This window comes from Bombus impatiens, unplaced genomic scaffold (genome assembly GCF_000188095.3).
Source record: "Bombus impatiens unplaced genomic scaffold, BIMP_2.2 scf_0166, whole genome shotgun sequence".
NCBI classification, from domain to species: Eukaryota; Metazoa; Arthropoda; class Insecta; order Hymenoptera; family Apidae; genus Bombus; species Bombus impatiens.
Window position 1 is genome coordinate 960,872 of NT_176585.1, and position 23,530 is coordinate 984,401.

General features: G+C 40.3%; 2 protein-coding genes across 12 annotated transcripts in view; one reads left to right on the forward strand and one right to left on the reverse strand.

Annotated features, from left to right (window-relative positions):
* LOC100745934 (FK506-binding protein 5-like) overlaps positions 1–14,496 on the reverse strand; it is a 53,654-nt gene extending 39,158 nt beyond the window's left edge. The window contains exons 1-4 of the mRNA XM_024365984.2: positions 14,311–14,496; positions 14,139–14,232; positions 13,744–13,895; positions 13,016–13,229 (exon numbers count right to left, since the gene is read on the reverse strand). Of these exons, the coding sequence (XP_024221752.1) occupies positions 13,016–13,229; positions 13,744–13,895; positions 14,139–14,232; positions 14,311–14,315 (465 nt within the window). The 5' untranslated portion in view covers positions 14,316–14,496. The remainder of the gene's footprint in view (positions 1–13,015; positions 13,230–13,743; positions 13,896–14,138; positions 14,233–14,310) is intronic.
* Positions 1–23,530, forward strand: part of LOC100746052 (RING finger protein nhl-1) — a 58,133-nt gene that overhangs the window by 16,963 nt on the left and 17,640 nt on the right. For 8 of the 11 annotated variants that reach the window (XR_004461249.1, XR_001102108.3, XR_004461250.1 and 5 more), the window contains exons 3-6: positions 10,728–10,909; positions 11,793–12,026; positions 15,921–16,270; positions 19,441–19,716. Coding sequence is in view for 5 of the 11 variants with exons in the window: in XM_024365975.2 (XP_024221743.1) it covers positions 10,730–10,909; positions 11,793–12,026; positions 15,921–16,270; positions 19,441–19,716 (1,040 nt within the window). In the remaining 6 variants the exon portion in view is untranslated. Of the gene's footprint in view, positions 1–6,546; positions 7,190–8,581; positions 9,035–10,727; positions 10,910–11,792; positions 12,027–15,920; positions 16,271–19,440; positions 19,717–23,530 lie in introns of those variants that run through there. The other 3 variants (XR_004461251.1, XR_004461252.1, XR_002946240.2) reach the window with 2 other exon arrangements.

Genomic DNA, 23,530 nt, shown 5'->3' on the forward strand with positions numbered 1-23,530 from the left:
GAAACGGCGTTAGAATTTTTATATTAACGCCGTGATTTTTGCCACGCTGACGCGCAAAACGCTATGACGTGCTTTAAAATATTGCTCGACCTCTGTTATCAACCAGTCACGTAAAAAAGAAAAAAAAGGGAAAAAATATATATATATATAACGGAGAAAGAAACGACGTGGAAAAAACGAGAGCTAGTGACTCTTATTGTAGCAACATCGAGGCCACACATTGCCACGGGATGAAGCTGAAAAAATTGCCCGACCGACACGTAAATCAACGCCGCTGCTGCTTTTCGACCATTGTTTCGCCGCGGACGCTTTTGTCAAATTTCAGTTTTTTATCGCGCGAATAACTTCGCGAGAATGTTGGAAATATTTCGAAATTATTCATACTATAGGCGACGGCTGGTATAATAAATAATGGACAGGGCAAAATATTCTATAAGGGTCGTATATTCCGCGCGAGATTAAGCCAGAGATTTTTAGATCCACTGTCTTCACATGATAGCGAGTAAACACACAGAATTAAGTTACGCTCCGCTGATCTTGTTACTCGATCCTCCGACAGTTTTCTTCGTGGGTATCGCTCTCGCTCCATTCTTTCTCAATAATTTCATTAGAAAACACGCTGCGCTTGCACACGTCGCAACCGCTAAATCGCCTTCCTGGACGACAACAGGAGCAAAAGCAGCATCCGGAACAAGCATCGTTCTTCATAAACTACTCGACATATCCCTTGACAAACGTCGTTAGACTATAGTAACAGAACAACGAAAGCATAACACAGAGCTTATCCTAATAAGGTAGATATTTAGACAAATATCCGATCAAGTGGAAGAGAAATTTGTGAACGAAGACCGTGTGAAATCGTACGAAAATTATTCGAAAATACGATATCCACGTTTCGATTTTTCATTATCAGAATTTTTCACCAAATTGAATGACCAAGCGATAGAAAGGGAAATCATCTGATAATAATTTGAGAATAAGTCGTTCGCGTCTTCACGTTTCATATCCATAATTCCTGGTCGATTCGTGCGAAAAGGAATTACCTGAAATTGTTTGAAAATTTGTGAGGTAAAGTTGTGAAGTAAACCGACTAAATTTAGACTCTTCATATCCAGAATTCTTCGTGGATTCGCGTGAAGGGAAATTATTTGAAATTGTTCGAAAATTGTTACGAAGTAAACCGATTAAATTACGACTCGCTATTTCCAGAATTTTCCACCAAATCGGCTGACTCCTATAATGAAACAGTGGCAAAAATGAGAACGATAAGAGCGTGTTCTCATTGGGACAGCGCGATGTTCTCAAATAATACGTTTCTCTGTACGATTGTTGCACAATGATAATGCGGCGCGCCGTGGGCAATTCGCCGTGGACGGATAGCGTCCAGTTTTCCCAAAGGTAAAAGGACTTCCTGCTCTTGAATGTCACGGAAAAGCTTTCTGATTCGTCGCAAAGCTGAATGGATTCGCGTGACTAAAGAAAAACAAACATTACCTAACTGGTGTTTATCTTGCTTCGGCAAAGAGACGACGCATTTATCCGTTTTCTAAACTAGCTTTTTTTTATCGATCAACCGTCACGATAAAATTTCAATGTGGAATTTGACTGAAAAAATATTTTCTCCAGAGGAGAATTGGAAATCTATGAGACGCGCCTCCGAGATACGTGTATAGACTCTTGCCCTTAGGGTGAAAAAGGTAAACGTCATTATTTGAACGAAATATCTCATAAAAGGTAGCAATTGTGGAAACGAAATGGCTCGGGCGAAACTTTACAACGCAATTACGAGGCTCGGCTGTGCCATGCGAATATGAACACGCAGTTCGTGACTATCGCTCTGCCGTGTCCTCGAGCATGGTTGTTCGCAATTTTAGACACTCGGGACGTGCCTCACCGCGCTAATTCTGTGGCCGTAAAAGAAGTTGCACCGTACTTTTTAGCACGTTATCCCTCGTAACGGTATAACTTTAACGGCAGATTAGGCGAACAAAGTGAAGGAGAACGGAATCACGAAACGACTGTTTAAGACGACGTATGAAATTAGAAGAGACTACTCGAAAGGAATAAAACGTGAGCTGGCAGAACTCTAATCCTCCGAGCGAAAGCTTCGAGTTACGGTCGACCTACCGTCCGGCATTGAAAATTCTGACGCAACTGGTACATAGAAGCAGATGGGAAGAAGCTAGAATTTTATGAAAATTAAAGAAATTCACGTACTATGATCAACTATCGACCGACCTAGAATATATTAATCAGCTGCGCTCTTTGATTTTTCACGATCCAATTTTATGCACAGAGATCATCCCAAACATTTTTCTTTGTTGAAACGACACTGAGATTTAAACAACGAAAAGATTGAATCTTGTAAACTAAGCAGACATTCGACAATCTACTGTATGTAAAAACGAAATATTTAACGTTACTAAATTTTCCCATAACGTGAACGGAAACAATGTTTTTTCTTGGTGTTTCACAAATTCAACCGATAATTGATGAAAGTCACGCGCGTAGCAAGCCATTCGTCACGTGTCAACGCGTTATCGACAGAATCATGTAGGAAAGAAAGAGAGACAAAACGGGGATCAGGAAAGTTTAGGGTGACTACGAAACAGCGACCGGAACGACAAAGGGAAGGGGAGAAAAAAGTAGCGGGAAAACTAAGGAGAGCCGCGAGAATACACTGGGGAAAACATGAACAAAAAGGAGAAGTGAGGGCTAAAGCTAGTGGCGAAGGTACTTTCAGTCGGTCGACTGACACTGGAAAAATTCATATAGATTTATCCTGGCTAGGGACTACATTGGGGCCGAGCATTTGTCAATTAGAAAAGCTAGAAAGGGTAACAAAATACGAGACGTGCAGAGAATTTTTTTTTTCCTCGGCCAAGGGAAATCGATAGAGAGAAGCTGGTTAAAACAGACGGTGGACGAACAATGGTTCGTCGATACTGATAAATAGACATAGTTTTGTTACGTTAAATAGACTGACTGAAGCGGGTGGTACGGCCACTGTTTCGATTCCTCGGCGTTTCAATGGCTTTCCACTGCCGGCGTTTCGCACGCTGCGAGGAATATTTAACAATCGATAATGGATGTGTGTTATCACGACGACGAAAACGGACACTGTCTCACTGTATTTGATTCGCCCTCGTTTTGCTGAATTTGCCTGATAATTATATCTTGGCATCGTACGAGGATGGTAACAACACGCGACTACGCATAATGAGAAAGAAACGCAGTATCAACGGCAATTTATCGACGAGTTCGGTTGAGGGAACATGTTTGGTACAAACTGAAGCAAACAACCGGCAACACGAATCGACGTTTTTTTCTCTTTTTTTTTTTTTTTTTTTTTGTACGACAGGAAATACGTTACACAGGAATAACACCCGCCAGTCGGATTTGTAAACGTATCGTGATACGATTAAATATAACCGTGACACCGATAAAAGGATACAATGAATTTAATACCGCGATAACCTTTTTATGCTCGATAATACATCTATCATTGCAATGTCGCGCGATAAACGCCGTCATAGACGTTCCATAAATTTTTCACTGGACCAAATGAAATTCCGACCGCGTTATGAGCAATTTTCATTTAACGATCGTGTTCATTTGCGAACACGGTGATCGTGGATACGAATTTGTTTCACCGAAACGATCAAACTCACTTATGTTTCTTTCCTTCGGTACTCCATTCTTCTTGCGAGTAACGATTATCCGTTATTTCTAAGGCTATCAGGAATAAATGTTCGTGATATATTCTTAGAATAAGAGTTTCACGAAGCGAAACAAGTAGAATCGAACGTTCCATTATACTTGAGTAGCGAATGAAAGAAAGATTGTTTGCGATCGTTGTATATCTCTGCGATAGGATAAGTAAAAGGAGATTTGCATGGGATGGAATTCCATCTATGAGAGTATTTAAGGTATTTTTAACTCTTCAAAGACGGGAATTGTAAAATAGAAAAGCAATCATAAAATTGAAAAGAAACGTTTCTTACTATGAAGATAATGGTTGTTCGCGTTTATACAGCGTGCCGAGACCACAATGAATTTAATTAGACAAACTCTCGGAGCATCCTTTTTCTCGTTCGTGATCTCATTCATCGTAACAAGAGTGCCACCACTAGGTAAGAAAATTCCCAGTTATCGACCTCGTACAATCTCCGACCGAGTTTTGCCGACTTAAAACAGCCACCTGGTAAATTCCCGTGTAGAAAGCTGTCTTGCCGACTAGAGAAAAGCACAGGTCGATAAGAAAAGCAGCATACTGCCGGAGCTATTCTGAGAGCTCTGTCTGAGAATACGCAGCGCTGGAGAATCGAGAACGTGCCTAACGTGGCTAACTTTAGCATGGATTTTCGTGCCGATGCTAGACGCTAATAGGAGCATAGAATCGCGATCAGCAACCCGTTCTCGCTAATGTCACTATTTCTGGACGACAACTTTTTCTGTTCTAGTCAAAACTTCGTAACAACTATCCTAACGGTAAATTTCGTTCCACTGACAAACAACGTTATTCAACGAGGATGGAATCGTGCAGATTTTTTAACGTATATTGTAAGACTATGCCAAGAGATTTTCGAAATAGACGTCGGATATTTATGCAAACTCGTGTTATAAATGCACAAAGTTGGAAAAGTTGCTCTTTCTCTGTTACTTTGGAAAAAGAATTATCAACGTCTTCGACGAATGTTTGATTCTCTCCTTAGTTACGCCAGACTGATTAGGTTTAATGATGACAAACGAAAGAGGATCGGTAAAGTTAAGTTATAATAAGAAAAGGAAATGAAAGTTACGACAGCGTTGCAATATCGTTCTGCTACTTGAATCAATTGGGTAGCGGTATTAAAATGGTTTTTCCAGTTGATCGTACAAACGGATGGAAAACGAGAGTCCGTTAGGAAGGCAATTCAGTAAAATTTTCCTGGCGCAACTGTATCCGATCATCTGGATTAGCCTTTAATATTGGCCTCGGTGCTTGGCCTGCAGCCAGATTGAATATAATTGATATCGATTCACGGCTGACGTCGTGCATGCCGTTGCATCGTTTTAACTTTAATCGCAATGAACGGGTTAACTTATAATTTCTAATCAGCGTTAAACTAGTTTCGTCGCTCTTCGTCTTCTATACTTTAGAAACGAATACGACTGTTTCCAAATCCGCTGGCAACTCTGATATCCATCATATACATATTATACAATTCCTCGATGGTAAACGTCCAAATATTTTCACGAGCCATTAAATACGAAAGGCGTCATTGACAATCACGATGATATAGAAAGTACGATTCAACGAAATAGATTTCGCGAGAATGTTCCAAAAATTGTACAACGTAGAAAATATTAATTATTCAATTATTTTTATTTATTATTAATTCAATTATTTTCGATGTGAATTCGTCATCTAAATTTATCGAATCGTGTTAACGCGTTAATAAATAAGTTATAGATCACGAGGCGACGAATATGCGTTTCCACACACATACATACACGGACGCTCGCGCGCAGATATATCGAATTCCTTCTAAATCGGGAACGATATAATTAAAGACGCGGAAAAATAACAATAACCAGACTGATGGTCCACTTTCACCGTTGCCTATTGATTTTCGATGCGGGTCGTGACGGGAAATTGAATAGGAATTTCCATCGATCTACAGCGAAACGACAAAATGCATATTAATGCTGGCGTTAAACAGAAGGCTTTATTAAATGGCGCTCGTTACGCCCGTCTCGTCAATCCGCAGCTACAAAACGGACAATTGCAAATTAGAAATCAAATCCGGTATTGTCGCGGGTAATCTAGAGTGAACGACATTCAACAAGGGAATTCTGGTCTACCGTTGACAACGGCTACTATCGGCCAATTTAATAACAACTGATGAACCAAAGTGAAACCATTCCTTTCCAACGTATAGGAAACGTTCCGTTGCCATCGAAACTTTACTGGATCGTTAAAATTTCACGTTTCGTTTAATATTAAAATTTTCACGTTGATGTTTCCGACACGAGGATAAAAAGATAGATACTTTGAAAAATTACGAATTCAGAGTTTACGTTAAATTTACACCGATGGATTAACACGTACGATACGATCGAAACTTTGCTACGTATATTTAAGATTCTTCGCTTTATTTCAAATCGAGATGTTCGATGCGAAAATGAAAAGAAATGTCTCTTCTAAAACGACGATTCGAAAGACGCGTTAGATTTACGTCAAGACAATGTAACAGCGACGATATCGCCAGCAGAAACGCTATACTACATTCTTCAGATCCCACACTAACTCGAAACACCGAGCTTTTAAGAATAAAGATGAAAAGGCAGATATTTTCTAAACCAACGATTCCAAAAGACACGTTATATTTACATCAAGGTCTCTTTTGTCTCTTCTCGCTCGATCGTTCACGCAACCAAGTATTCTCCCTCTACTCTCTGTCTCACGATCGAAACCAAATTTTCGTCTCTCTCTGTCTCGAGTGGCCAGTCTCGTTCAGAAGAGAAAAGCTTGTGTAGCACGCGCGAGTCCATCGACGAAACACGCACGCGTGCGTGAATTCTCAAAGACCCGGTGTGTTTCTTGCGTGGATCTCTCGTCGAAAACATACCGCCGGAAATCGAAGGTCTCCGTCTAAGTATAGCACCCGCTTCGCTAGCGTAAGTCTGGCCACTGACGTCGAAAAGTGTCAGTATACCCTGGACCAACCGATTCCAGCAACGCGCTGATCCCTGTGTGTCTCAGTATCTCGTGAAAACCGACAGTGCAACTATATAAATTTCGTTTTACCAAGTTCTCGTCTTTTCGAGGATCACGCGATTCTTCTGCACAGCAACGAAAACACTGGAAGCGTTCATGAATGGATCGATAAGAACGTCATTGGCAGTGTGTCGCGTGTGAATACAGCATTTTGTGCACGTTTTTAAACTTCCTTCGTTCCAAGGAGAAAAGTCTCCGGCAAAGTTTCTTCCACGAGCAACGAAGTTTCGTCGATAACAGTTGCCCGTTTTTTTTTTCTTCTTCTTCTTTCTTACCACCGTTCTCTTTCTTATCCCTTTATTTTCCCTGCTTTTTTCTTCCTCCTTGTTTTTCGCTCGAAGGAAAGAAACGGACTCGGATTTGTTTTATGCCGACGCTTTGAAGTTCCGTAGAAAGAGGGAGAGAGTTGAACGTATAATTCTCTGGGTACGTATGCAAACTCCACGAATATGAAATAAACCGAATTCTCTGCCCCGCTGATAGGTGTTCTCTGTCTTTGCTTGTTACAAAGAGACGCTTCCGATGCGATACGACTCGCTCCGCTAGAACGACGATAATTTTCAGAAAATTTGACGCGCGGTTTTGTTGAATGCAGATCGGAATCCAGGACGACTAACGAGACAGAGCAAATTCAATATTCCTGAGCGCAAATACTTTTCTAACGTAGGATAGCGCGCTCTCGACGTCTTCCTTACAATCGTTTCGCATCGTCATTGTTATCGCTTCGTCGCACTGCTCGCTAATTTATAGTTTACAACGCTGCTACATTTAATTAGGCATTCCTTCGCTTCGATCGACGAATATTCTCTAGAATTTCGAAGGAATCTCGTACAGTCTCGCTTGACAAATATATATATATATATATATAGTAGAGTTGAAGGAATCGTGAAAATAAATGAATAGAAATATCGCGTTTCACGCGCTGCATGCGCCGCGCCAAACAAACCAGGTATTTAAATATCAAGTAAACGAGAATTTGGATCGTGTGGGCTGTTCAAAATACGCCCACAATATTCGGTGGAAATTTCAGACAAAGGAAAAAGCTGAATCAGCGACACGATTCGACCGCACTTGGCGCGAAAATATAATAATAACGCACCACGTGCATCTGTGCGCGTCTTTTGACGCGTCATCAACGATTAATCGAAAGAACTTGCTGGACTTTGCGCTTCTTACATTCTAAAAAAGAATTTTCCTGACCTTCCGAGTATACGCTACATCTCGTACAATTCTCCTTGTTGGCGAGAACTTTTCATCCTCCAACATGCATACGTAAATCCATTCATTCTTTGTCTCGTTCTCGGAACGTTTCTATTTTCCACCGAATTTTCCCGTGAGCAAGAGCAGCTCGGTCCTTGCGCTTTGTTGCCTGCTGAACAAACACGATCGCCAAAAATACCATACACTTTGGATCTCAAGCAACCGAAGAAACAAATTTACGGAAACAACGAGGTCGAACGGAACTCGGTCGAAGAGAACTCAGTCGGACGACAGGTCTGACTATGCAGAGGACAGATCTACTGAAATAATCTCTTATTCGTGTCGGCGAGCGCAAGAAGATAATCGTGCAAAGGAGACGAACATCGTGACAAGGCTGATGTCAAAATAAACGCAGATCCACGGAAGCCGGTTAAGTCAGCAGCTAGCTTCCGGCTAGGTGTCAGGATTAACATTCTGCTTGCCGCTGGCCCCCGCCATCCAGAAAGTTGCTAATACAATAGCATCTAGCCGCCTGTTGCACCCTAGAATTCGCTTTAAGATCAACAAGTGGTTCGTCTAAGAGTAACAATGCTTTCTAATGTGGCCGCTTGTTTCCAGTGCGGTGACTTCTGCGAGAAGCTGATTGGTCGTTGGCGCGGCCTTCGACGTCGCCTCTACGTATTCCGAATGTTGCGAAAGCCAAAATGAATTTGGCTCCGATCGTCGGCTGCGTGCGTGTCTGAGAGAACTACTTTGAAATAATCCCTGATACTTCGCTGTGGCTGTACGCGCGTGTAGCCGGATTTTAAATTTAACCCACCCGCGTTTCATCGATGTCGTTCGGGAGTCGATTGGAAGACGAGCCAGAATCTACCGAGGAAATTATCGCCAGCTTTCACAGCCACGATCGCTTCGAAATAAAATTCCATATAATAACGATTCGCGTTATCATCGCTGATTACTTTTCGTCATTTTTACGACGAGAGTGTCGATAAAATACAGCTTGGATTACTTTTGTCGCAAGATTCAATAACTACGGCTACTTGAAAAGTAAAAAGATACAAACCATAGGTAAGTAGATCGTAGGTATTTATGTACATTCATATTTACATGAGAACAGGTGGAAACATGGAACCTAGGTAGGAGAGTTTATTTTGTCAAATATTATAATGAAACTACTTCATTTTGAATATTCTTTATATTTGTTAATATTCCGTATATTCTGTATATATTTCGTATCTCGATACCACGTAAATGCATGAAAATCTACAGTCTAGAAACGAATAAAGATTATTTTATATATTTACAAATGGATACGCGCTCCTAGTTAAAACTCGATTTTGTAAAACTCGGTTATCGGGAGATAACCATAGAAGAAATGATATACGAAAAACGGCGATAGATGACAACTGTTTGATCTCGACCTTTGAGTGATTCTAAACGAGGATAACGGAGAACGATATTAGAACGTCGCGACGAATGTCACGAATGAGAATAGACGGATATTAATAAGCTGATGATATTGAAAAATCTGTAGGCCAGGCGTTATTTTACTTGGCTCGAGACACGATTGCATCTGATCAACGTCGAAAGCGAATGAAAACGTGGTGGCAATCTAAAGTTTCATACGTTGTACCAATCAAAGTGGAGTACTTTCGATGATTTGGTGGCTACTTTCGAAACTGTGCCGCGATCACTGCCATAAATCGAGCGGTGAATTTTGAACCGAACCGATGAACGAGAATACGAAACGGTCGCTGCCAAGCCACTCGGCTAATTACAAGACCGAGCCGTCGTTCAGGCCAATTTGCAGCGCACGAAGTTCACAGGGACACCCTCTCGGTTTACCCATCTCTCGGGCAACAACTTCTCGTCGATGATACACCGGGTCTCGAAATAGAAGAGCAATGACTCCTCGAAAAGAACTTGACATTGTCTTGTTGGCCACCGGTGCTTCGGTGTGTCACGCAGAATTAAGGAAAACGCGTTCGTTAAAAGAGATTAAAAGAAAGAGGATTAAGGAAAGAGAGATAGAGAAAGGGAATTAGGATTTTCCTCGTAATCCGACTATTCGTTGAATCGCGAAAGGAAACTATTCCTTGGAGAACATAACGTTTCTTAGCAAACAGACAGGATAAATAACGACTTGGCACAATAGAAATCTCGAATTGCAACAGACTACGAATTACACGTTCGAACTATTTATTAGTTGTGATGACGATCACTTTGTATTTCAGGGAGTGGCGTAAGGTTTGCGAATGTTTTACCGGAAATTGGTTAAACCTGTGACGCGGCCCGACTAAAAACATTTTCTTTTAATATAACGAGATCTCCCTTCTTTCACCGACGTCTTTTGTATATATTTAACAAATTGGCTACCGGAGTGACGCTTTAAGATTAATTTCAACTTGATTCTACTAATCTGATCAAAAAAATATTTCCTACAAAAGTCGATCTCCACGTAGCTGGGGATAAATTGCAAAAATGCAAAATATCTAGGAAACTTTTTATTCGATAAAAGATCAAGGTAACCGTGATACTTTAAATTATACGTAATTCTTTTTATTGAAGTTGGCATCGAAACGAATTCAACGTTTCTCGAATAACTTGTTAAATCGTTTAAATAATCATCTATTATTAAAATGCAAAATTAAAGAAACAAAATAGAATCTTCAATAAACGTTTTGATAAAATTCCCTGCGACAGCCAAACGGATTTGAATAAAAAGCAGAAGAAATAACAAGTGTTTTCTCGTATTTCGCAGGCATGGAGCAGTTCGAGCAACTGCTAACGTGCGCGATATGTCTGGACCGGTACAGGAACCCGAAGCTTTTGCCATGCCAGCACAGCTTCTGCATGGAACCGTGCATGGATGGCCTCGTTGACTACGTGCGTCGACAAGTGAAATGTCCAGAATGTCGAGCGGAACATCGTATACCCTACCAGGTGAGCAATCAATTCTCCAAAGATTTAACAAAGTTAAAATTACGCGCGAATGTTGAGACTATTAACTTTCGAGACTTTCCTGCTACTTAAAAAGTTATTACTTCTTTAACCACGTTTTCGCGACCGACGTTGTCGACAGACCGCGGCTTCTATAATTCTCGCGCAAGTTCGCCAGAACAAAAGCAATTATAAGAGGTTACATCTTGGTCTCTTGCTCGTCCTAAACTCGAGAAAGCGAGAGAAAAACGGATATCGATTTCGCGAATTAGGATTCGTTTGCTTCGTTCTCTGAAACGGGCGGTTTGACGTCAGCAGTGAATCAAAAAGGAAACACAGAAGTAAGCTGGTCGGGACAAAGCAAGACTTTCGCGAAACACAGATGTACACGCGCAAAATTAAATATACCAGCGTACGAGGTTTTTGCTTTAACAATGTATAATGTGTGGCCTCATCTTTATTCAACGAAGCCACCGCGACGGCGTATCCCTCGCAAAATTGGATAAAGTTTCGCGTTTCATCTAACGCGTCTCGCCAACCATTTGTCTCAGTTTCTTTCCACCCTAAAGGTGGTAACCGACCGTTCGGCGTCAAACGTAACACAATTGTCCTTAATTAAAAGCGACGATGCGAGCGAACACGAACGACAAACGGGAATAAATGGGAACAGGAGAGAAAAAGAAAGAGAAAAAAAGAAGGGCAGAACGAAGGAATCCGGTCTAGAAACAGTTCTCGTATGAAATTCAATTTCAGGTAAAAGCCGTACTCCGAGATCAAAGTTATCCTTCTGTTTGGAATTTCTTTCGTTTCATTTCGAAGGAGAATCATGGTTATTCCATTAAGGGAGACCGCAGCGCGGTTTTAACTTGTCTCGTATTGTCGCCAGGGTGTACAGGCCTTCCCGACCAACGTGACCCTGCAAAGATTCTTGGAATTGCACATCGAGATCACTGGGGAGCTACCAGACCCGACCAGCGGTCAAACAATGGAACGTTGCGGCGTTTGTTCGGAGAAGAGCTACTGCTCCCTCTGCGTCCACTGTGAGAAAAAGTGCTGCCCTGAATGCAAGGACGCTCACATGGATATCCTCAGGCGTGAAATCACGCGCATCAATTCCCAGGTAAGCCGTAAGGGCCACGTGCTCACGTGGAAATTCTTTTAAGAATACGTCGCGCTACCACGGACCTTTCGCCGTAAAAAGAATCGCGTTACTTGCCTGTTTACTCCGTGGAAATCTATTTTTGGCCAAGATATTAACCTTACGGAGGACTGACGAGCAGACTGCCTCTACTTGGGTGCAAAAAAAAAAAAAGATCTCGTCGTAGAAACATCGACTCGCTAAGGCGAGAAAAACGATTTCACGCTCGGACACCATCCATCCCTTTATCTTCGCCCTTCGATTTCTACTAATTTGCTGATTCCGCTTCCCTGGCGATTAAAAACTCCCGGACATCAATGGAGATTGGAATGCAATAATGTGTTTGATGTTGATGAAGATTCAAAATAGATCGTACAGAGTAGATTCGCGATCGATTTCTGCTTCTCTTTCCTTCGCCTTTAGCCATTGTTTCCTTATCTTTGTCCTTCTATCTATTCTTGCCTCCTTTTATCCTTTCCCTCGTTCTCTTCTTCCTCCTTTCTTAATATTTTATCTCTCCCACTCACCTCGTCCTTCCTTACGTTCCCCACGTTCCCCTGTTTCTGTCGTTTCTTCCCTTCCTGCCCTATTTTCTTTTCTCTCTCTTTTCACATTCTATTCGCATTCACAGCCGAAATTCGGAAATTCAGGATCACCCCAGCCGATCAAACATCCACTCGGCATACGCGATTCGATTTTACCTAGTCGTTGGAAAAACGTGCCGAGTCATACGTTTTTCACCGCGTGACTTTCAGTCGCTTTTATATCGGTTAACGACGCGCACTGATTTCACCGGCGATTCCCATTTCCACCTGTTTCCTCTCCCATCTCAGCGAATTCGCAAAATTCCGTACGATAAATTGTTAGAAAAAGAATAAAGAGAGAGGGGCAACGAATGGAATTTGTAAGTTACAAGAGCTAAGTGAAATCATCATAATTATACGTATGAAATGGACGCGTTAACAACGTACCTGAGTGGGTGGTAACACGTTTTCCACGAATTCGCCGGCAACATTGCCCGGGGGATAATAAATGCAAACGAAGTAAAATTTGCCGCTGTCATCGTTGGCCAATCCGAGACCTATCGATTCCGTATTCTTCCAAATTAGTTGAGTGAAATGACGCACAGATTGCAAATCTTTTACATCGCACACACCATATTTGAAATAGTTACCCTCTGCGTACCTAAGGACCAATTAAAAATCCACTCGATTACTCGCTATTTCTTTCAAATGTGAATTCAATTGCCATAACGAATGTACGTTAATAGAAATTCAAGAAAATTAAACCTAGCGAAATTTTCGGCTCGAATGTAAAATTTCTATTTAACGTGCATAAACGTTCGTTAAATTATATTTTGAAAAATGATACGAAATTTTAATGGAATTTTTAGTTCAAGTTGTATTTTACATTTAAATTTAATCTATTAACTGGGTTGTCCTTTAAAAAACTCTAGAATCACGGTATTAAAAGTTATTATACATATTTATGATCTCTGGGAAATATGTATTTCTGCTAAATATCTTATTCAGATTGTTTTCGAATCTCACTAATATAATCATGAGCCTCGTTCTAAGAACTTTTCTATAATACACGTAAAATATCCGCAAAAAGTTTCTAGAAATGTTCGAACATCTTCGCGATACACCGTAAACTGATTGAATTATACAAGTTAAAATAGCAACTTTAAAATACCAACCACATTTCCAGCGGATCTTTCGGTTTAATCTCATAAGGGAAGTCCCTCCAGAAACTTCGGTATATGTTTTCGCCATAATCAGGATCCGATCTATACTCGAGAACGTCTTTTTTCGCTATTATGTCCGCCCATTCCTGCGCCCGCTCGTTCAACTTGAAAAGCATTTTCATTTCGTAAACGTAAAATCTCGCTGCAATGCCTTAAATTCTATTCTTGCCATCTTAAATTTCAACGTCATGGAAATTGACTAAGGATCGCGATGTTATCGCGTTAATAAAAATGTACAGCAGCAGTTCTTTGAGAAACGGCCGCGTTCAATATTTCATAGAACCTTGTAAACGAGCGCGCCGCGTGAAGAATATTTCCGGATGAAATAAGAGCAGATCCTTGTATACCTTATCATCGATTTCTAATGGAGAGGAACCGTGATTGGCGCGATATTCATTATGCAGCGTCAGGAAATCTGCCACGAAATTCAACGGGAAATTCCTGAAACAGAAAAAAAAAATCTAGGTTACTCCCTGTCCACGAGACACGACGTAACAAGCGTTTCAATCCGTTGCTTACTCCATTTTTAATTTAAACGCTTTCAATAGTCGGAGACATGTTGATTGATGTTTGCAAGCGGATATTTGAAAATATGGCAGGTGTGCTTGAAGGCATATCTTGTAGGTTTCAAGGATTTTTAGAAAGAATTACACGGCTACATGTTTCAAATCGACGATGACTTAGGTTATACGAGTCATGATGGATGAACAATCGCGAAGCAAATTCTCGCGCTCGTACATATTCGTTCGTAAATATCGGGGCGAATTTTAAATACAAACAACAATGTTCGAAACAAGAATAAGCTGATTTCACTATTTGCAAGATTACGTTTACGAGGTTATTCGAGGTCTCGGATCAGATAACGATTTTTAAAGATTTTGATGATAATTTTTGATGTTCCAGTAACCTTTCGTGTTTACTTAATTCCCCATAAATATTCTATCAACCGGAGTGTGCGTTCATGACACAACAAATTTAAACATTAAACATTGTTCGCGTAACAATAGTCGTTTCGACGAGGAGCACCGAAATCCTCCCCGACTTCTCGAACAACCCAGTGAAATTGCGGTTTCGGCGTGATTATGTCGAGTGAGGTGGTTTTGAAATTTTAGATAGACCCGGAAATATTGAAATGGAGTTGCGTACCAAGCAACTCGATTCGATCGGGATGAATACCGCGAATTCAGGTCAACATAACCGCGTACGTACAAATACGCGCTATGTATGTGCAATGCAAAAATAACCGGCCGGTATATTTACCCGCTCCTAATGTATTCAAAACAAACGCACTCTCCTCTGCGATGCGAATTCAGCGTCTAAGGGGAACGTGAGACAGAACGCACCCCATGTGACGGTCAGTGGAAAATCACGACAGTGAGAAATGGAGATGATTTCCATTGGACATCTACGCCATAGAGTTAGCTTCTCAAAAATCACCATATATATAATATATATGTATCATAATATAATATTTCAAATATTCCAAATATACGAATATCTCGATATTTCGTGATAAAGAGACGCAAGTTTCAAAATATTCCAAAATCCAGTCAAAAAGGAATAATTTTTCAAAGAAGCTAAACGCATGTGTATAATATCTCCAGCGTTTAATAACGCAAATATCATAAATATTAAAATCTATAATGCTAGAAATATTTTACCTGTTCGTTACGAGCGTCGATCGTACTCGATACACGCGTCCGCACGACCGAGCGACAACTAAAATCAACAATACGCTACGCAATAGCTGTGACTCGAGGCTGTCAATACGCTACGCGACGGTTGAACTTCGTATCGAGAAGGTTACCATTCCAAATATTTCAAACACTTTAATTACCCAAATCTACAGTGTGTCGAATATATACTATTCCAACTAATATAAAGTTCCAATTAATATACATAGTATTCCAAATATCTTAAATAGTCGGATCTATAATATTGGAAATAATATAATATCCACTAAATAATATAAGCACAAATACTCGCATTTTAAACACAGCTCCATCGTAAGCAGGGCTTTTCGAACATCCGAAAATCTCTGGAGAAGGAAATAATTTCTAGAAATTGAGAGCGCAAGATTTTGTCTTTTTCCGACGATTCCATCGATTCGATAAAAATTCTGTTTACAGATACGCAGGGGGCTGCACAGGTTGCAGGACGCGCTGGCTTTGGTAGAGAAAAACACATTGGGACTACAAACAAACTGTGCCTCGGTCGCGGAAGAGGTGGACGAGATTTATCGGAGGCTGAGCAAGGCTTTGAAAGACCGCACGGAACATCTGCGTAACGAGGTCGATCGATACCTGGGCACAGAGCTCAGAGGCTTGATTCAGCTCAAAGAGAATCTGGAATTGGAAATCGCGAATATCCAGAGCAACTGCGATTTGGCGGAGGCTCACATCAATGAAAACGTGCCATGGGACGATTCCGAACTCCTCGATACAAAAGAGCTTTTCCTGCGTACGGTGGAATTCATCAGGTTCGTCTCATCGCCTTTAATCTAATTTCCTTTCTTCTCTTTTTCTTTCTCCTTTGCCACAGACCTCTCTCGAGACCCATACAATTAAAAAATATCGTAGAATCAACCACTAGTTTCCTTCCTGCTAATATCGATCTTCATATTTTCTTGCAGAAATTTCGATTCCTTTGGCCTCCTCCCTAAACCGAAGATATTTAATCTCCCGTATTTTCTTAACGAGCCACCCTTGAACCAAATGGAAGCCCTTATGGCTTGTATTACGAAAAGGAAATTCCTCGCAATGTCTGTTTAGTTGTAAAAGCATGCGCCGGATTTATGGAACACGTAGTACGCCTCACGGAAATTCAGATTAAAATTCGTTGAATCAAAGAAGCGGAGTTTCCTTTAAGGGTACTCGCAACCAACGGGACTGGAATGCAATATAATTAAGTACAGAGAACTAACGAAACACGAATTTAGTTCGAATCGCGTCACGGTTGCGTTTTAATTGTATTTCATCGGTGTACAAGTGACACGAGGGAAGTGACATTAAAGGGAATCGAACGACGGGAATATTTTGGATTTTACAGGACCAGGATCTTTGGAATTCGTTTCCTATCGTTTATAAGCGTCGTTAGAATCTAGAAACGACCTGGATCCCATGAAAATTCATTGTGGACTCTGCGGAGAATAACGATCCCCTTGAAATATAAAGTACCTTAAATTTGATCCACGAAAAGGCAATCTGCTAGACGCGTATTTCGTTTTTCGTGCTTTATCGAGCGTCAAGTTTATCGTCAAACCAGGCCACGATCCCTTAAATTACGACTACCACGTTTCTCGTTTTCTTCCATCGCGAAAAGTTCGCGCTGTATCATTTCGCTCAACGTTCAATTAAGAAGCAACAAATTTTACGCCGAGCCGTGCGTTTTGTAGATAACCGGTACGTTTGACGCACGATGCCTGCAGCCACGTACACGCGTTCCTCTGCCATAAATTTTCACGAAATAAAACCTATGGCTACATACGTGGTCCGTGAAACATAATTCAGACAATGAAATGATAAATCATCCTTTTTTTTCTTTTTTTTTTTTTTTATCTGCTTTTCCACCTCTTAATTTTTCTTCATTCAGTGTTTAATCTGCAGCGCGCGTGTTTGACATTTTCACGCGATATACGGCAATTTTTTAACTCGCCAGCTGCGAAATCGTGAATGGCCAAGTATTTATTAGTTTGCCGGTGGATGTAGCGAGTAGAGGAAGCTAACGTAGAGAATATGAAGTGAAATGCAACGTAGAAAGTAGCTGAACTCTTTGAAGACTCTATACATTAAAAATAACCTTTTAACGTTTCACTGCGTAACAAAATTCGTTCCATTTGAAGATTACAGGGGGAAATATGAAAATATCACGAGCAAGAGGATACACGTATTTTAATATGACGTAGTCAAAAAGAGGAACCATTTGCATTCGATTCAAACGTATTGTCGTCTAGCAATAGATGACAAACGTGTCAAGTTTCGTGAAAAAAAGAAATAACGACGCGCCTAATATCTAAAATATGAAATCGATATTTTCGACGTAAATATATTTCAAGAGAACTCGACAACAACATTTGGTAAAAAAGCGCGTTCGCGTACGAAGAACGAGAAATGTGATTCAGATATTTCCTTGCATTTTTAACGTGTTCGTTTTTACAAGACAATTTACAAATTTACTGTAAACAATGAAATATCACGACGCGGATCACCGATAGAACGTAATTAATCATCCAATTTAATCAGCTGGTTTCTTTCGAGAGTATTATTCTCCAAGGAGAATATTCCTGTACTAGTCAGACACCGCGGTCGAAAAATAATGAAAGTTGCGTTGTAATTTTATGGAAAGCACGTGGCACGTTTGTACGCCTCCTTTTTTTCCAAATTGCTTCTCCGATATTCCATGAAACTTTTTCCACGGCGAAACATGGACATGCACCTGAAACAAGATGCACAACGGCTCCAGATAACTTTTACACTCGATCTTCCGCGGCGCATAATGTAAATGGAACCTTTCATCTTCCGAACTTGTCGAAATTCTGCTTACCCTTCCACTTCGTACGCGACACGGCAGCATACTAACCACCTTTTAGTTTCAAACAGTGTTCCCTGTTTTCGCCCGTTGCGGTTATTATTCTCGCGGAGAAAAGATTACCGAATAGGAGGGACGAGAGACGCGCGTAAGAAACTCCGCGAAATATTTAAAAGCTCTCCTTGATACCGTGATAAGTATGAGCCGAACAAGGGCACAAACAAGAGATCAGCCTTTTCGTATAAAATGCAAAGGCTGGGAAAGTTCGAGACACTCTCAGAACTTTAACACTTTCCGTTAATTCTGTTAACTTCTCAGGTAACGAAATAGTTGAACAAACAAGTTTATTTATAGCGAAAAGATGGCGTAAATAATTACTTTCTAACTTAATAATTAATTTAACCGTGTTATAGTCTTCGGATTTCTCTGTTCCAATTTTATTCTTGCCTTTAATAATATAAGAAAAGAAGAAGCATAGAATTGAAAGGAGAAATCGTGCGCGTCGAGGGTAGTTTTCTCGTATTTTCCCGGAATATCGGAAATTTATTGAAAACGGAAAGTCAGAAAACGGATTGCGATGGAAAATACTTGGAATAAACGCTGCAGAATTAAACTAAATTCGTATTTCATTAATTTTCTAAATTTAACCACGACGCTACGATAAACCTATTTCGAAAGGAGTCAGATTTATCGTTTTAATTAAAACGTGTCAAGGGACGTAGAAAATATTTCAAAAACGCAAAGGAGTTAAGCTAAATTTATGTTTTATCATTTCTCCAAATTTAACCATATTATCAACTTCCTCGAAAGGGATAAGAGATTTGAAAATACAAAAGCCACTCCCTAAAACGTACTATGTCCCTGAGATATAAAAATCCTATTTGTCTTTCCCCAGGAACAAATATTCAACTTCCGCGAGAATTAACTAACCGTCTAACAAAAATTTGCTTGGCAGCGGATCGGTGCTCACGCCAAGTCGAAAAGAATTCCTGAAAGTTGCCCTCGTTAAACGAAACTTTTTACTAAATCCCGGGAACCTGTAGCTGACTCCTAATAATGTAACTCGGCAAGAAAGGCAAAAATTTCGTTACAGCCCGGACTAATTTACGATCCTGGTTGCAGGAACTTCGAGTACGAAGCCGGGGATTACAGTCGGCGAGTGCGTTTTGTAATGGCGCACGATCCGAACCAACTGGTCCTCCATGTAGCCGGTTACGGCGAACTGAATATCAAGCCAGAAACCGGAAGCGGAGGATTGCTGGGTAGCTCGAGCAGTCTAGCACCTCCCGGAGGATCACCGGGTCTCATGAGAAGCAAAAGCGACCATCGTCTGGCTTCGCAATACCGGCAGCAAGAGGAAGAGCGACTGGCGAGAAATCGATACGTACCCGAATACGAGTAATTATCCCTTCTACTTTTTCCTCCAACGTTTATTTATCGTTCGTTCATCTTTCCGTGGCAAAAAATTCGACTATCTGCTAACTAATAGGCCGGCCGTAAAACGGTTCACCTTCTTTGCATAATGGTGTTCGATTTTTCTAAATAGAGAACCATACACCGGCGAGAAAAGTGATGCTTTTTTCGCCAGCGTATCTCTTATCCTTATTCTTCTTTTTCCTGTCACGATGCTCGGGCTAGAAAAAAAAACATAGAAGAAATAAACCGAGGGAGATAGATAGGATTTGTGCGAATATTCTTAGAGATCAAGGGGAAATGTATTGCGCAGGTTATGGTTGCTTCGCGCGTTAGAATACGAGTCGGATCTACTGTTTATAAAGTAGTTGGCGATACGTTTTGCAACCGAAGTGGTAACGTTTATCTCGTCAAGACAGGGGAAACTTGACTTGGGAATGCGTGGCAAATGATTTTACAACGATCTTCGAGTGTTTCGAAGGGAACAATGCGGCACATTGTGCAGCAAAGAAGTATCTTTGAATGGAGAAACTGTGTCCGCCAGTCCGACGAAAGGACGTATCTCTCCGAGAAAATGACGACGGCAAGAGAAAAAGAGACATTTCGTTGGTAACTAGCTGACCGGTAAAAACGTGTTTGACCGTGGACGCAGATTACTTTGGAGTATTGCCAAACGGCATCCGTGGTGGGCATACATTTTTCAGGATGTCCCACATATCTATTCTAGCAAATGTTATAAATACACGAGGCTCCACTGGCTGTATCTTTTTCCTGGCGTGGGCCGGGCAACAACTTCCTCGAAGCCGAAATAGGCATGGTCGAGTTTAATTACCGGTCGTTTCGTGTAATACGCACACCGGCCGGTCTAATAACCCACCTAGTCAAGATGTAAATAAAAAATCCTCTTGATATATAGAAACTCGCGAAGGTGAGTAGGAGACTTTTACGAGTACATTATTTGTGTTATTCGCAGCATTTTGAAATTTTGTTAGCACCGCAACGGTATCCGACAGTTGGGATCACGTCGGTGAAGTTGGAAATAAATTTGAAAATGTATATAGAAGTTACAAGATATTTAGCGCAAGAATATAATTGGCCAACATGAGAAAAATATTTTAACAGTCCAGTTATCCATCGTAGTGATAAGTCCCGATATTCAGCGAGACAATCCCTGTCTAATTTTTGTATAAACATACATTTGTAGTGGACATCTTGTAACTTTCACACGTATTCAAATCGGTTTCAAACTTTGTCGACATAATCACGACAGTCGTGTCTGACTACAATCAGTGACAATTAAATATCAAAATGTTTTTTATAACATGTAGTATATGCGACTGTTGGGATCACGTCGGTGAAGTTGGAAATAAATTTGAAAATGTATATAGAAGTTACAAGATATTTAGCGCAAGAATATAATTGGCCAACATGAGAAAAATATTTTAACAGTCCAGTTATCCATCGTAGTGATAAGTCCCGATATTCAGCGAGACAATCCCTGTCTAATTTTTGTATAAACATACATTTGTAGTGGACATCTTGTAACTTTCACACGTATTCAAATCGGTTTCAAACTTTGTCGACATAATCACGACAGTCGTGTCTGACTACAATCAGTGACAATTAAATATCAAAATGTTTTTTATAACATGTAGTATATGCGACTGTTGGGATCACGTCGGTGAAGTTGGAAATAAATTTGAAAATGTATATAGAAGTTACAAGATATTTAGCGCAAGAATATAATTCGCCAACATGAGAAAAATATTTTAACAGTCCAGTTATCCATCGTAGTGATAAGTCCCGATATTCAGCGGGACCATCTCTGACTAATTTTTTAATAAACATACAATTGCAGTGGACATCTTGTAACTTTCACACGTATTCAAATCGGTTTCAAACTTTGTCGATATAATCACGACAGTCGTGTCTGACTACAGTCAGTGACAATTAAATATCAAAATGTTTTTTATAACATGTAGTATATGCGACTGTTGGGATCACGTCGGTGAAGTTGGAAATAAATTTGAAAATGTATATAGAAGTTACAAGATATTTAGCGCAAGAATATAATTCGCCAACATGAGAAAAATATTTTAACAGTCCAGTTATCCACCGTAGTGATAAGACTCGATATTCAGCGGGACCATCTCTGACTAATTTTTTAATAAACATACAATTGCAGTGGACATCTTGTAACTTTCACACGTATTCAAATCGGTTTCAAACTTTGTCGATATAATCACGACAGTCGTGTCTGACTACAGTCAGTGACAATTAAATATCAAAATGTTTTATATAACATGTAGTATATGTACGTAAAAGTTTTCTATGCTAAATGTGCATATAACAATTAATTAACGGAAACGTGCAAGCTACGAACGCTATAGCGTACCGTGTCCTCGATACGACTGCAAGAAACTGCAATTAACGACGTTCTCGTTGCATGTCTATTGTCGCTAATTCGGTAGTTTTCTGACTGATAATCGAGGGTAGTTATATGAAGCTGTAGCATGCAAATTCGTCAGCCTGGTTCGTGCACCGAAATTTATTACAGCGACTAGTCGGCATTTATTTGTTTTACAAGCTAGCTCGGAGAACGACTGAATTTTACTCGCGCTCGAAGGGACTTTACGCAGTCTACAAGCATCGACGATTTAAAGTTACAATTTCAATACAGAGATTTGAATAATAGTAGTTGAATATTTGATATTCGATGTTGTATTTCACAGTAGCGTGAGAGTAACTGGAAATTACTTTTATCGGTTGTCAACGTTCCCATCAAGGCAAAATTGTACAAACGTTTCGAGAAAACGCGTTTCCAACTGACAATAGACATATCAGTTGCTCGCGGAACAGAAATATTTCATATTAGGGTCCTCTTACACGATAATTTACCAACTAATGATACGATGAATCGACAAAAGTTACGAGTTATTGGCCATAAACTGTTCTTTTCTAATTTTAGAATTTTACATCGAACAGAATAACGAATGGTAATTTGTGAAATTGTAAAAACAATTTTATCATCGTGTACTGTATAACTTCATTTGTTTTATCACCAGGCTCGTTATTTATAACTTGCGATTTGTAACTTGTGAAACTCTATTAATAACATCAATTCGATTACGCGAGAGAGCTCCGAAACGAACGAATCTATTTAAATAAACGTTGAATAAAATTTGCTAAAGTCGAATTTCAAGTTCGATATTGTTTAATTTCCCGTCCAAAAGCCTTCATAAATAGAAATTAATATCTCGCGTTTCGAACGTGCAAGAGATTGCGCCACATGAACAAGGCGCAGCACATTTGAACGAGATCAATTATCAACACCGTACACGATCGTTCTCCTTGCTGATCTTCTCTCATTATACGAAGCCATCCCTGTGTCTGCGAAGCGATAATTAAGCAACACTTGGATAAACCCGATGAATCTATTACTGTGCACTGCCTTGAAAAGCAGATAACCCAGTTCCAGAAAATCGCGAGCAAGGAAATGTAGCGTTTTCATCCGTGCCTCGAATTCCATTCGAAGAAATTAATCGTTAAAAGTGAATATCGTTGTCCCTGCAACTAGTGAAACGAAAGATGAATTATAGCGGAAAGAGGAACAGAGTCGCGTTAAATTTTAATCTCATCCTCCTGTTTTTACGTCCATCCTTGTGCTTCTTTTTTTTTTCGCCGCTTCGATTTCGATGGGATCGTTAAAGCGTGCACTTAGAAAATTGCTATTCGTTAGTTGTGCGACGTATCTGCGACACGTGTCACTGGAAATTGCTAGGACAGACAATGGCCGATC